Source organism: Gobius niger (genome assembly GCF_951799975.1).
Source record: "Gobius niger genome assembly, chromosome: 14".
Classification (NCBI taxonomy): Eukaryota; Metazoa; Chordata; class Actinopteri; order Gobiiformes; family Gobiidae; genus Gobius; species Gobius niger.
Window position 1 is genome coordinate 11,119,267 of NC_136865.1, and position 13,720 is coordinate 11,132,986.

At 40.5% G+C, this 13,720-nt stretch overlaps 1 protein-coding gene across 3 annotated transcripts in view; it reads right to left on the minus strand.

The window, feature by feature from the left end:
- khdrbs3 (KH domain containing, RNA binding, signal transduction associated 3) overlaps nt 1-13,720 on the minus strand; it is a 157,846-nt gene that overhangs the window by 66,578 nt on the left and 77,548 nt on the right. For all 3 annotated transcript variants that reach the window (XR_013793604.1, XM_079571315.1, XM_079571314.1), the window contains exon 3: nt 4,728-4,844. Coding sequence is in view for 2 of the 3 variants with exons in the window: in XM_079571315.1 (XP_079427441.1) it covers nt 4,728-4,844 (117 nt within the window). In the remaining variant the exon portion in view is untranslated. The remainder of the gene's footprint in view (nt 1-4,727; nt 4,845-13,720) is intronic.

Genomic DNA, 13,720 nt, shown 5'->3' on the forward strand with positions numbered 1-13,720 from the left:
TCCGTTTGTTTGGATTGATAGTGATATTGAGAGTAGGGGTGGGCAATATTGACGAAAAATATCTCGATATCGATATCTTTGTGATCGTTCAAAGACATGCGTGCAAACTTGCAAAGAAGGTCTTGCTGGCCTTTTGACTAGATGGGCCTGACCTATTGTACTGATTCAGCTGCACATAAAGATATTTGTCATTACTGATCCAAACATGAATCAAATTACTGTAGTGATTATTAGTATTTATTCAAGTAATAAAAGTGTGGTGCTTTGAACACAATATACCTATGTTATATATATATGTTATAAATTAACTTTGTGCTTTGCAAACAGTCCCTCCTGGAACCCCCACCTTAACGTGGTGGAGGGGTTTGAGCGCCCGAATGATCCTGGGAGCTATGTTGTCAGGGGCTTCGTGCCCCTGGTAGGGTGTCCCATGGCAAACAGGTCCTAGGTGACGGGTCAGACAAAGAGTGGTTCAGAAGACCCTTATGAGAGACCAACAGGCCCAGTTAGAACCATGAGGCCGTCCATGGACCTGCAGGAGGAGCCATAGGGGGCTGATGCAATGGGATGTGGGCAGCTCCAACGGCTGCGTCCCATGACCAGGCAATGGAAAAGTGGAAGAAAGTGGATGGATGGATGGATGGATGGATGGATGGATGGATGGATGGATGGATGGATGGATGGATGGATGGATGGATGGATGGATGGATGGATGGATGGATGGCCTTTGCAAACAGCACTTTGCAGTTCCTCATTCCTTTGCATTTTACATCAGTTTTAACCAAAGAGGCTACGGCGAAATAAGAAAATGTATTTTTTTTTAAATAACTGTATAGTCTATGAAACAGTTTGTGTGTGACCCCCTCTCCTCCGCTCTCAGCTGCAGTGAGGATAGCGGGCGGAGCAGACGGGCACCTGTCGCTGTGAGGCCTTTTGACCCCGCACAACTGTGATCAAACACAGAACTAAACGAGGCTCACAGGAAAACAACAAATGGCGCTCGCTTTATTTCATTTATTGAGCTTCTGCCCCCGTTTCAATACGCCTTGAAGTTCGTGCAGCAACGATAGCTCCTCACACGAACGCACACTGCATCACAGAAGGAAGCCATCTTAATGCACACGCAGCATTTATCTGTGAGATTAAAGCGTATCATCGCCAAATGAGGATTCAGAAGCAGAGAAACGAGACTCGGACACAGGCCGGAAAGTGCACAGGCAAGGCATGTTTATTTATACCGTGCATTTCGTACACAAGGCAACTCAATGCACCTGAGCGGTTGTACTCGCTCAAGTCAAAGCAGAGAAGGCGAGAGAGGAGGCTCGCTGAACCGCTGCTTCGTCTATAGGGCAGGTGTAGGCAAGTTTATTGGAGGAGGGCCGATATTCTTCGTCGTCAAAATACAGTACCAAGGGCCATATCTGACTCATAGCCCAAAGTAAAGCACCACTTTCCACAAATGCCGGAGCGGGACTAAATGGCCAAGGAATTTGAAAGGATTTGACAGTATTTTCAGCATTTTACTAGTACAAGTACTTTACCAGGTATTTGAGCACTGAATTTTGTCATAACATTTCTGAAAATCATCTTAAGGGCCAGAGGTTTTATACCAGGGCTGATGTTGCCTACCCCTGGTCTAGGAGCTTTTTTACTAATCGGTTACATAACACCGGCTTTCTCTTCACGATTTCGGATTATTGCCTCAACCTGTGATGTGAAAATGTATTGTAGAGGGAGCGATGGCTGGCACTAGGGCTGAGACAACGAATTGATTATTGAAATAGTTAACAGCTATTTTAGTAATCGATTCATCGTTTTCTAGTAAACACAGACTTGCCAAAATGACATGACCATTTCTTTTTTTTTTTTTTTTGATGGAAACCCAATTTGTTTTTCAAATGAGTGTATGTAGTGTTTTGTACATTGACAATTTCATAAATATCTGACTGTGTCTCAACCAATTAGAAATCAGTCAACAGTCTCTAAAAACACTCATTTTAAGTTTACTCCATCAACTCAAGTGGCTCCACTTTAGCTTTATGTGATTAAAAATAAAGAAAAAAGACAATTTTCATTCACAGCCAAACGATTAATCGATTAATTGTACCAAAATAATTGCTAGTTGCAGCCACGAAGTCTTACCTGTGCTAGCTAGGGCATTCAGGTCTCCTGCAGGTCTCCTACAGCCCTAGCTAGCACAGGTAAGACTTCGTGGCTGTAATGAATCGGTAGCACTGCGTAGCCTACTGTTCTGTAGTTGCAGCAGAAACATTGTGATTTTTGCAAATAAAGATAAGAATATAGTCAAAAAAAACTTGTAGTATTGAAACTCACTAAATACATTTCTTTAACAAGCTACAGTGTGCGTTAAATATTTTGTCTTCAACTTTCGCCTGCTCTCTTCATGCATGGCGGGTCGGATCCTACAATTTATGAAACACTCGATATTCCAATTTTGCATATCGTCAAGCAAGCTGAGTAAAGCGTCCTCCCAAAGAACACGATGACAATACGTACTGATGGAGCTGATACTGAAGCACCATTGTTCTGGACGAGGTTGTGTAGAACTGTACACAACCTCGCGAGGCCTGTTTTGATTCTCATTCACGAAGCGTCCTCAGCTCTGTTCCTCCCCATGTCTGGACATTGTTTTATGCGCTCTAAGATCTGCCCTTTGTTCGACCTCGTTGTTTACCTCGCTGAGATGGGAAATACCTTCAAGTTCAAATGACCCAATGCAGATGACAGCGTTTTTGAAAACCTTAGCTACGGTGAAATCAAACTCCTAGTACACATACCAATATCAGGAGGAAAAAAAAAAACTCTGACACTCGAGGAGAGAAACATATGGATTCCTTGCCGTGCGGTGCATCCAGGTCTGTGGAGTGTCAGTCATAAATCTGCTGTGAGCGCTGTCGGAGTCGGCACTTGAGCGTGACACGTCTCTCACTTCTCTGCCGATCGCTCCTCCACACGACGCTGCCATCAAACGCTATTGATCCCCGTAATCAAAAAGAATGTGCCGTATGATGGCGAGAATCACCGGCGTCTCACAAATCTCGGCTGACAAACACCGCGCGAGGCCAGACACGGACCGGTCGATTTTTACCAGAACCATCGGCAATCAATCGTCCCGCTAAAGAGGCGCACTTAGAGCCCTTTATATCCGCACGCAATCAGCTTCGTTAAAAGTCCTGTTTAAGAATACTTTTGGATCTTTATGTGTTCCAGTTTTCATGAATTTAAAGAAACGAATGACACCCTCACAACATCGTTTATAGAAAATGCATTCTTTACCAAGAATCGGCAAGAGATTATTTTCATTTTTACAGATTTGTATGACTGTTCACGACCGAGAGCTCTGTGAATGGACGCTCTGAGAAAACATACTCAGGAATGCAGACAGTCTGGTCTGCATTTGATCTGGTGCATTTCAGTTTTCAAAAGGAAGGTGTTGAAATGGTGAGCAGCGACATAGAGGGGCTGTGATATTTCCATTAGCCGTTTTTGAAATTTGTTTTTTGGAGTTGCCATGGCACAGCGTTGAATGTCAGTCCAGGGGGAAAAGTGAAATGCAATACAATGGATAATGTGTGTTGTTTCTAGGGCAGATAGGAACATTTTTTGTGTATTTGTAGCACAATGTACAAAATGTGGACCCCGAATCTTGATCTTGAAGAAATAGGCCACCGTTCTTACTAAGGCTGTCAATAGATTAATTTTTTTAATCGCGATTAATCGCACTTGTGAAATGCGATTAATCGTGATTAAGTGAGTTAATTTTTTTCTAATAATTATATTCATTTTTTATGTTTTTATGTTTTATCCAACATAAAACACTTACATTTAAAGCATGTGATACTGATATCACATTTCATTGACCAAATCCACAGTTTCATATTTATGTGAGAAGCCCAACAGCTGATAACGGGATTGATAACTCACTTTTTAGAGACATTTTCTTTTGTGCTGAACCTTTAGGACAGAAACTGCAAACTTTTAGGTTAATGAAATAGAATATAAGGACAAAATATATATTTTTTGTTGTTGTAGCGATTAATTTAATTAATCGAGATTAATGTTGACAGCCCTACTTTTTACATACTGAGATATGTTCTTACCTTAGCTTTGACGAGTTCTTTAGGACCTGTCTGATCTTCACCCGTGCCTTCAGTCACGTAAACACAGCGCAGACGGCGTTAGCATTTAGCCTCTCCCTCTCTCCTCTATAGCTCCAAAACAGGTCAAGATAGAAGCTACCAAGCTCTTCCACGTTTTCCCTATTTAAATATGGTTACGTGAAGTGTTACACTACAAAGTATAATTACACAAAATTAAACAATGTGGATTTTCTAAGCAGATAAAAGGGGGAACTATATTATAAGGCGTAATAATACCAGGAGTAGTTCGAAATCCGTGCAGTAATATCTTCACTTTACTGTGCGGATGCCAAACTACTCCTGGCATTACGTCTTACAAAAAGCAGAAAGCTAAGGTAAGAACATATCTCAGTGTGTAAAAACGGTGGCCTATTCCTTTAAACTTCAATCACACACATTTGTCTGAAATGGCGCAGCCCCGTGAACACAAAGGCGAGTATAATTGCTCAACTCAATCACGGAGCAATTCCTTACAATAAATCAGCACATCTCCGACACTGATTGTGCGCCAGGAACCGAGTAAAAAAAATAAAGCTCCGAGTGTAAAATGAAGAGCAGCACTTTTACCTTTTCCTTGTCTCTCATGGATCCTTTGCCGAGAATTGACATCTTGGTGAGGGTGTCCTCCTGTAGTCTCTTTAACGAGTTCCCGCGTGGCCCCAGGAGTTTGCCCACAAAGTTAAACTGCGGGAGAGAGAGAAACACAAGTCAGATCAATCCCAACGTTTCCGCCGGAGATCGAGTAGAAAAAAAAAGAATGTCAATCACACACAGTCACTCCGCTGGGGCTTCCGACGACTGATAGAAGCAGTGCTCTCAGTTTAAGCATTAGTCAAATCTGCATAGGCTTTTGTTATGCTTACTCGACAAACAAAATCCAATTTGCAGCGGCAAACTTGACTCAGCAAAAGCCAGGTATGCTGTTTTGGGATGTAGACGTGTCCGTATTTAATACTTTTGATGCTTTGGAACCTTTAATAAGACGGGCACTTTATTCAGTCAAGGTCAGTTGCAATATAAAGCAACACCTTTTTCCATTGAATAAAGTTGTTGTTTTTCCTGTCATTGAGTTCTTTTTGTGAGTTGTCAAACAGACTAACCTTCTCCCCCTGATTATAAAACACAAAGACTAAGGTAAAGCTAATGAGGACGGCAACCACATGAATTCATAAAAAAATCATCCAGTTTAAATGCATTTTCCTGAATGCGTGCGCTCAAACAGTGGATACAAACAAACTTGAAAAAAAAATGAAAGTCCCTCGCGTTAAAAACAGAATTATCATTAGATGAATCATTAATGCATCTCCCAGTATTTTGGGTCATGTCCCACAGCCTGCAGCATCTCTGTGCTCTGCTGAAATCTCAAGTTCTCTCACTGATATTAGTTCAAAGCACACAGCCTTTCCCAGTGTTTGAACATTAATAATCATGATGGTCTTGTTTGAGCGAGTGCTGAACCCTGACACCTTTGGCGTAAAAAAAAAGTAAAAAAAACGTCCATCAAAGGCCTCGGCGCTCGGATGACTTTGCAAGGTCACAGCTTTTTTGCCATAAAACCTACACACTAAGCACAAGTGTCCAAGGATGGGGAGTGTCGGCGCAAAGTCGTGGGCCGACCCGATATATCAAAGGTAGTGCGTCTCTGTGATGTTAGCGGTGATGTACAGTAGATCGGTAAAACACTGTAGTGAAGGTGGAAGGGTGTTTATTTGTTTAGCCACGTTCACACACATTTTCATTCACTCCAGTGCAGCTACACGAGGATTACTACATCAACTTATCGTTCAATTAATAACAAAAAAACAATGCATTTTTGGGCTCGATATTTATCGTCCGTACATTTATTAGCATTTACTCCCTATTTTTTCTTAGGGTGTAAAACATTTCTAACTGAAGCAAATTGAGTTATACATTATATTTCATGTGTATTGCAGCTTGTGTGGTGTTTTAGGATATGATTATGCCAGGGGTAGGCAAGTTTGCTTGGCGGAGGGCCAATTTTATTCATTGTAAAAAGACTGAGGGCCGGACCTGCCAATTTTAGCTCAAAGTAAAGCACCGTTTTCTACAAATGCCAGCGTTGTCTGGACATGATTATGGCCACGATACCAGTCTGGTATCGGGAAAAAAAGTTTAGGTTCTACTGATATGTGTGATAAGCAGGTACTGATAAGCAGGTACCAATTTTTATTTTTAAAAGAACAGGCTTTGATGCCGTTAGTCCAGGGACAACATTAAAGAATTGACTTGACAAAGTATTAGTTTTTCCCATTTTTTCCCCTCAATTTTTTCAATTTCTTGCCCAATGTTTGCTCCATCTTTTTTTTCATATTATTTTTCACATTTTTTTCTTGCTTTCACCATTTTTTTTCCTTCTTACTAATTTTTCCAAATTGATTCCCTACTTTTTCCTCTTTTTTCCCCCAAAAAACAATTTTAACACGATTTTTCATTATTTTTAGCCACATTTCCTCCCAAATTATTAATTATTATTAAGTTTCACACATTTCATTGGAGATGAACCTGATATTGTAAATGTGCAGATCTTCCACACATTATTGTTCTGTGTTCCTAGACAACACATATTTTAGTGTAGATATCGGATAAAGCATCATTCAGATATTGAACGGTACCCAGCCCTATACATGACCTAATTGGGTGTTATATTTAGAAATTTTGAAAGATTTGACTGTATTTTGCACATTTTTAGAGTATTCAAACCAATGGCCGCTGGCTGCCCTGCTTTTTGACCACAAACGTGGGGGCCGCCATTGCTCCGCCGTTGCTGTAGTACCTCCATATCGCCGCTAGGCCCCCATTTAAAAGCATTGGACTTTAGACACGTTAAAAACTACTTTAAAGCCTGGTTTCAATTGTTTCAACACTGGACTAGGCTAGATATTCCTCCCGAGATAACGCTGGGTTAATCACAATATATGAAACTGGTTTTCGTAATATGAATTTTTGAAATCTCTTACTTAATGAGGGTCGGACTGTTAGCATTGGAGCAGCACGAGCTACACGTCACGCAAGGGCCGAGTCTACGGTGAAAATCCCGCCCGTATGCCCTTTTTAGGAACATGCTTCGTCAGAGCTGGGGAGGGGGAGTCTGTAAATCCGCCATGAATTTCCCAACGACCGTGGTCATTATGGTAAACGGGGAGGAGTGAGCATAAGACGTCCATTTTTTTTTGCAGTCTATGATTCAAACAGGCATTTGACCTTTTAATTTGTGTTATAATATTATTTTCAAAATCATCAAAAAAAAACATTGCCTATCCCTGGATTATGCACTTTAAAATAAAGGTTTACTGTCGTTTTATGCCTGAGAGTTGACAGTATCCAGTATCGTCAGAGTTGATAATATCATTTATGGCGATACTTTCCTGTCTCAATATATCGAACTTCAAATTTGTTATTGTGACAGGCCGACGGGTATACTCTGGATGAATCAGAGGGTGTTTTAGAGTGCGCGTGTGGGACAACATGCACTGTCCCAACCAAATAAACCCATCAATGACAGAATGCATATGTCGAAAACCTTGATAAGAGTGAGTGCCTTGAAAAGTATTCACATATTCGATCATGTTTTGCCACTTGGCCGTCTACAGAAAGATGAGACGATGAGTAATCTATACTTATTAGGTTAGCGATGAATTAAATAATCAATTCCAAAAAATTCAATGTGAAAGCGTTTTTTTGTAGAATCAGACAAATGCTCAAAGCTTTGATTTGTTTGTTTCCCCCATTTCTTCTTCCAGACCGAAAATGCCGCAAGCAAAGTGGTCATTACAAATAATAACATCACAATAATGACTCTTTTCACAATCAGGAGACATTTTTTTAGTTGATATTCCAAATGGGATTTCCAACATTATAGAGTGTTTAATCAGATTTGCAAAAATGATCAATTGAAAATATTTTGCTGTGAAATTGGAAATTGTACAAACACTTTCCTGACAGAATTGGACGCTGCAGGGGCTCTGCACTGTGGCTCAAGACAGACACGGAGTCCTGCCAATATCCCTTCCCCCTGTGCGTGTCTTCCCCAACCATCTCGCCCGTCAATTAGCCGTCTAGAGGCAAACCCCCCCCCCCCCCAAAAAAAAAATCAACCTGTTTTGTTCAACAGCGCACCTAGTCTATCCCTCCTGCCTTTTGTTCTGAAAGCCATTGCTTATTAAGGAAGCGCGCTTGCCAATTCCTGAGTGAGGGATTTGAGCCGGGAGCTTCAGTGATTCGCTCTAATGCAGTAACTGACTGTGGTTGTTGTGGGTTTTTTCATTCTGGCTCGGGCCAATTCCAGCCTCTTTCTCTGCTCTGTGTTGGTGCTATAATTAAAGCCAGTGCTTATATTGGATCATGCAGCGCCCTATTCAATCCAAGCCTCTAAGTAAATACCATGCCCCGCTGTGTCGAATCTAGCCGTGTTCCTGTAAATGGGACAAAGTGGCCTCCTGCAATGTAACGACCTTGCATTGATTTATATTGCAGAGAAGTTCACCTTTGCATAGGAGTGCGTGCAGCACAATCAAACACCGGCACACATATAGCCTCTGAGTCTCTAATTACGTCGCTCTATTGAATGCTACATCGCTGCCGCTGTTTCTAAGGGTTGCTAATTTTGCAGTAAAGCATTGCAAGTTGTCCATTCTTGCTAACGTAGTGTAAAATAGCTTCATGCGTAGAAGCATCCAGCCGTGAAAGGGTTCAAATGAAAAGGGGCACTCACTGTTCCATCACTGCTGAGTCACAAAAAACTGTTATTCCAATTTCAAAATCTCCCACTGACAAAACATGCGGTACACTCTTCAAACATTCAAACCTTTTAGTGCGACGCCCATTTTCTATACTTTCTGGAGCTCCACTCGGGTGCTTGTGTTGCTTTTCCCAAGTTACATTTCTCACAGGTAATTATTGTGTGGCTATTGTGGCTTTCTCCTTTGGCCACTGAAGGTTTGAGGGTTGATGGTAAAACCAGAGGGATAGTAGAGGCAGATTAGAACTGCACAATATATACCGCCATATTATTAATATGGCCTTTTCCTTCTTCTGAAACACTGAAGAGGCACCAAGAGCCCCCCACAGCAGCAGCACAGTGGAGGCGTCACAAGAGGCGATGCAGGAAACAAAAAAGGGACAAACGAGGAGAAGATGAGGAAAGACTGTTGGAGCGGAGGGAGCTGTGCAGGAGAAAGGGCAAGGAGGGGGTGGAGGAGCTGACCAGTGCAGGACACCACGCTCGAATAAAGCACTCACTTACTACATTGAGCAAGGTCACAGAATATCTCTGAGGTCTTTCATCTGACTAAGATTTACACATTTCTTTGGAAACACAGCCTAAAACAACAATGCATGGTAACTTAATCTGCACAAGTTTAATTGAGTCACGAATTTTAGAGAAACTACAATGGTCTTTAAATAAAAATAAATAAAAACAAAACAAATAAAGCCTCCCGACTTTTGACTTGTAGTGTATTTTAACAAAAAGAAGAAAAAAAATGTCAGTGTTCTGTGCGGAAACGGTTTAATAATAATGTATTGATTTTAAATAGCACTTTTCTGGACACTCTAAGATGCTTGAGTAAAATAAAAATAAACAAAACTGTTTGCACTCATATTGTGCAGCACTAGATCAGATTATTTATAATGTAATGTGCCCCACAAACAGTAAAATCCCGATAGTGTCGTTTAGACCCTTCAAACATGTCCAGGAATGCAAAGTTGAATCACTTATCAGACAATACCCCCGCCTTGCCTCAGACATGACGGCTCTAGACATGTTTAAATTGAGGAATTTGCACAAAATTTTAAACAATAAATCGAAAATGTAAGAATAGATATGGGATCACAATCACTACACCTGTCAGAAACAAATACATTTCGAAAACCACTCATGCCAGTCTTTGGCAGTTTCACAAAGAAAACTGTAGAATTGCTACAGGAAAGATTCGAAACTTAATGAACCAAAACTATCATGCTGTTATATACTCCATGTGGTACATTTCTTCCATTTTTTTTGTTTTCCATTGGGTGATGGTTGAGCTGAGGTTTAAGCCATGACAGGGTAATCATTTTATATGCAATTAAAGCAGTACTAAGTAACTCTTGCCCCAAGAGGCCATAAGCACCACTGCAAGTGTAGTAGCATGTTGCGATTTTTTAACTCATTAATTATCCGTGAGAGTAAATACTACGCTGACATAAAAGACAAAGGGAGAGAGGGATATTGTACGTCCAGTTACACAATGGAGATCACTTTATTCACTCAAATTTGGCTGTAAATACTGTTTAAAGTGGCGCTTGGCGCAGCTAGCGTTGCTCGTTAGCCTGTTAGCTTCTTCTTCGTGATTCCATTATTGTGTATTGGTGACTACGACCCAGAGGCAGGAAAGCTGCAATTGTGGTTTTCTGGCCAGAGACACCAGGGGGCGATTAAAGACCCACCAATCATCTCATTAACACTTGTATTACCCCCAGAGGGACTACGAAAACTATTTCTTAAAGTAAACAAGTTACTTAGTGCTGCTTTAAGAGTAGTATTTTTAGTTGGGAAATGTTACACTTTGATCTGAGATTGCTAGGGAATGTTCCCAATATTATGACCTAAACAATTGTTGATTTCACTTTGTATGTCTTTCCAATAATCAATTTGTTTTGGACAGTCTTAAAGTACGTGAGTGTGGTCTACTACCTGACCACAGCTCTTCCAACATTGGTACGAAGTTCTTCCAAACTTGGATGTGACAAAGGGAGTTCTAAAAAAAAAATCTAATTTTAGTTTTCCCTTCAAACTCTGGAAGGACTGGACTATTTGCTATTTTATGTCCCTCCTGCAGTGTCTGTTCCCAGTCCTCATCCTTGTTTGTCACGTTTTTGTTACTTTGTGTCACTCTTTTGATGCTCTTTTTGTTGTTGTGTTATGTTTTTGTCGCTATTCCAAAAAGCTTTTTGATTTGGGTAAAGCCGAACTGCAGATAACGTGCTTAGTTAAGGCGAGGGGTTAGAGTTAATGGCGAGAAAAGAGCGCCTTATTTTGTGTTTGACAGTTCAACCCGCATAATGGCAGTTAGCACTCTCGAATCACACCGGAAAAGGTCACAGCGCAAAATTGGTTCTGCCAGCAACTCCCTTTAGCAGCACTTTGCAATCTCCCCGATAGAGCCGAATGAGACTTAAAAGACAAAAAGCAGATGAGGAAAAAGTCAATATTCTTTGTCTATTTTCTTTTCTTTTTTTCATAGACACAAAAACCTTCCATTTAAGTCATCCTATTTACAAAGAAGTGCGCAAGCATTGTTACCACGGTGACAAAAAGGAAAAGAGGAAAGGAAAGGTTAGCCCGAATGTGCTGAGTTCAACGATTGTCCCGCGCATCCATCATCTCCACCTGGATAGAGCCTTGAACAGCCAGCTAATAAAGCGCTTCTTGCTTGAACAATGATTTGCGGTAGCGTAGCAAGTGGCTAACTTCTTTCAATGTCGCTCTGCTTGCTGACTTGTGGGTATAACAACAACAACAAAAAAGAAGAAAAAAAGGGATTCTTACACTGGTGCATGAAACACGTCAAATTATGTAAAATGCATTTAGCTAAATTAAATTTGATTGACGAGGAAACATAGAAAAGACACATTATTTCGACTAACAAAGACGGAATCGGCGCGGGTGTTTCTACGGCGTCATAAGCGGCATCAAAATAAGGAAAGTAATTAGGATTTTGTGTTGTTTGCCAAAATTGACACTCCGTGCTTGTTAGACGCGTTCGCGCTGCATTAGCCTTGACTTGGTGACAGCTGTTTCCAGAAAAAAAAAAAAAAGAAGAAGAAGAAAGACAGACAGACAGACAGCTATGACCAAGCCCAAAAGTTGAGTTCAAAACCAAACCAGCTGCTTAACAATCAAAGACACGCGTTCAATCACAAACTGGCTCGGTTATTTTGAAAAGAGTCTGTATTTCTGTGTAGATTAGGGTGGTGGGAACGCTGGTTTAGTCATAGGCAATTAGTGTGTGAATTAAAACAAAAATGCAGTACCACAATGATCTTTATTCAGCAGCGACGAAACAGAAAATAAACTCATATTAATGTTGCTAATTGGCCCCGAGTGAATGATCTTCCAGTTTTCTGCACATCTGGCTCATTTGTGGGAATACTTTCTGTTATGTTGCAATAATTATAATCTTAAGAGATGTGCCATGATACGCAATGTGCCTGCCTCTGCTTTTGCCATTTGCTGAATGTCTCTACTTACTCACCTAATATTCAGCCACACGTGGCACAATCCGATTGACTCTGAAGCCCGACACCACAATTACGTAAACAATCAAAGCTATGTATATTAATCTACCTTTGCCTCAAAATCCAGAATTTCCCACTTTGATTCACAACATGTGTGGATGTCTGTGTCTGGGTGAGGTTTTCTATCTTTATAAATCTAAAACATGCTACTTCTTCAGTAGCCTGGACAGCCAGACTACACCCTTTTACCATTCTTTACAGAGACGCACAGTCCGGGACCCGGCGTTTTCTCCCAGCGTGAGAAAGAGTGTGATTGACAGGCAGATTGATCAATCAGAGAGAAACGCATGGTCCAACGAGCCGGGCTTACGTGCGGACAAAAATATTGAAAATAGATATTGCAGTGAAGATTGCCGTCTACAGACAAATCAACAGGTGAGCTGCTAAATGATTTGAATTACAGGAGAGAAAAGCTATGAAGTTAGTTAGAGTCTTCCCCATTTGAGTGACTTATCTAGGATTATGAAAGTGATGAAAAAAATAACTTGCCTGCTTTTGAACAGAAACAGGAGAGTCTGCCTGGCCTGGTTACCAACTAGGCACTTAGAGACCCCATTGTCACTAGGCCTGTCATGATAATTACTATATCGACTTTTCGTTCAATAAATAATAGATAAACAATACATTTTTGGGGTCGATATTTATCATCTGTACATTTATTTGCATTTTCCCCTCAGAAAAACAGGGACAGTGTACAATAAACAATCCATAGACTTTATATCTCGATGCACAGGGCAAAATAGGGCTGAACGATATGGACAAAATTTCATATCTCAATATTCATGCCAGATATCCGATATTGATACGACACGATATAACTATAATGTGAAAACCAAGCATTTTTTCAGAAAAATAAAATCATAAAACAAAAGAGTGTAGTTTTATTGATGAAAATCTACATCTTGCTTTTTCGATTTCAATATTTTGAATGTTCATATCTTGATATCAATATGATAATATATATTGCTTTTGCGATATTGATATCTTAAATGTTCATATCTCGATATCGATACGATAACGATATATCTTTCAGCCCTAGGGCAAAGGATTTTTTTTTTTTTTTTTGCTTTGACAGGATGCTGAAGGACAAAATAAATATCATTCGACTACAGCTATTAAGACAAGGATAACCAAATAGGTCTACAAACAATAAATGCATTGGAGAACATCTTGTAAGACAGAACAGAGCATTATGTAAAGCTAATCAGAAGCCAAGCATAGCCTCAGTTTAAAGCCTTTACTAAGTCCTCCTCTGTTGGACC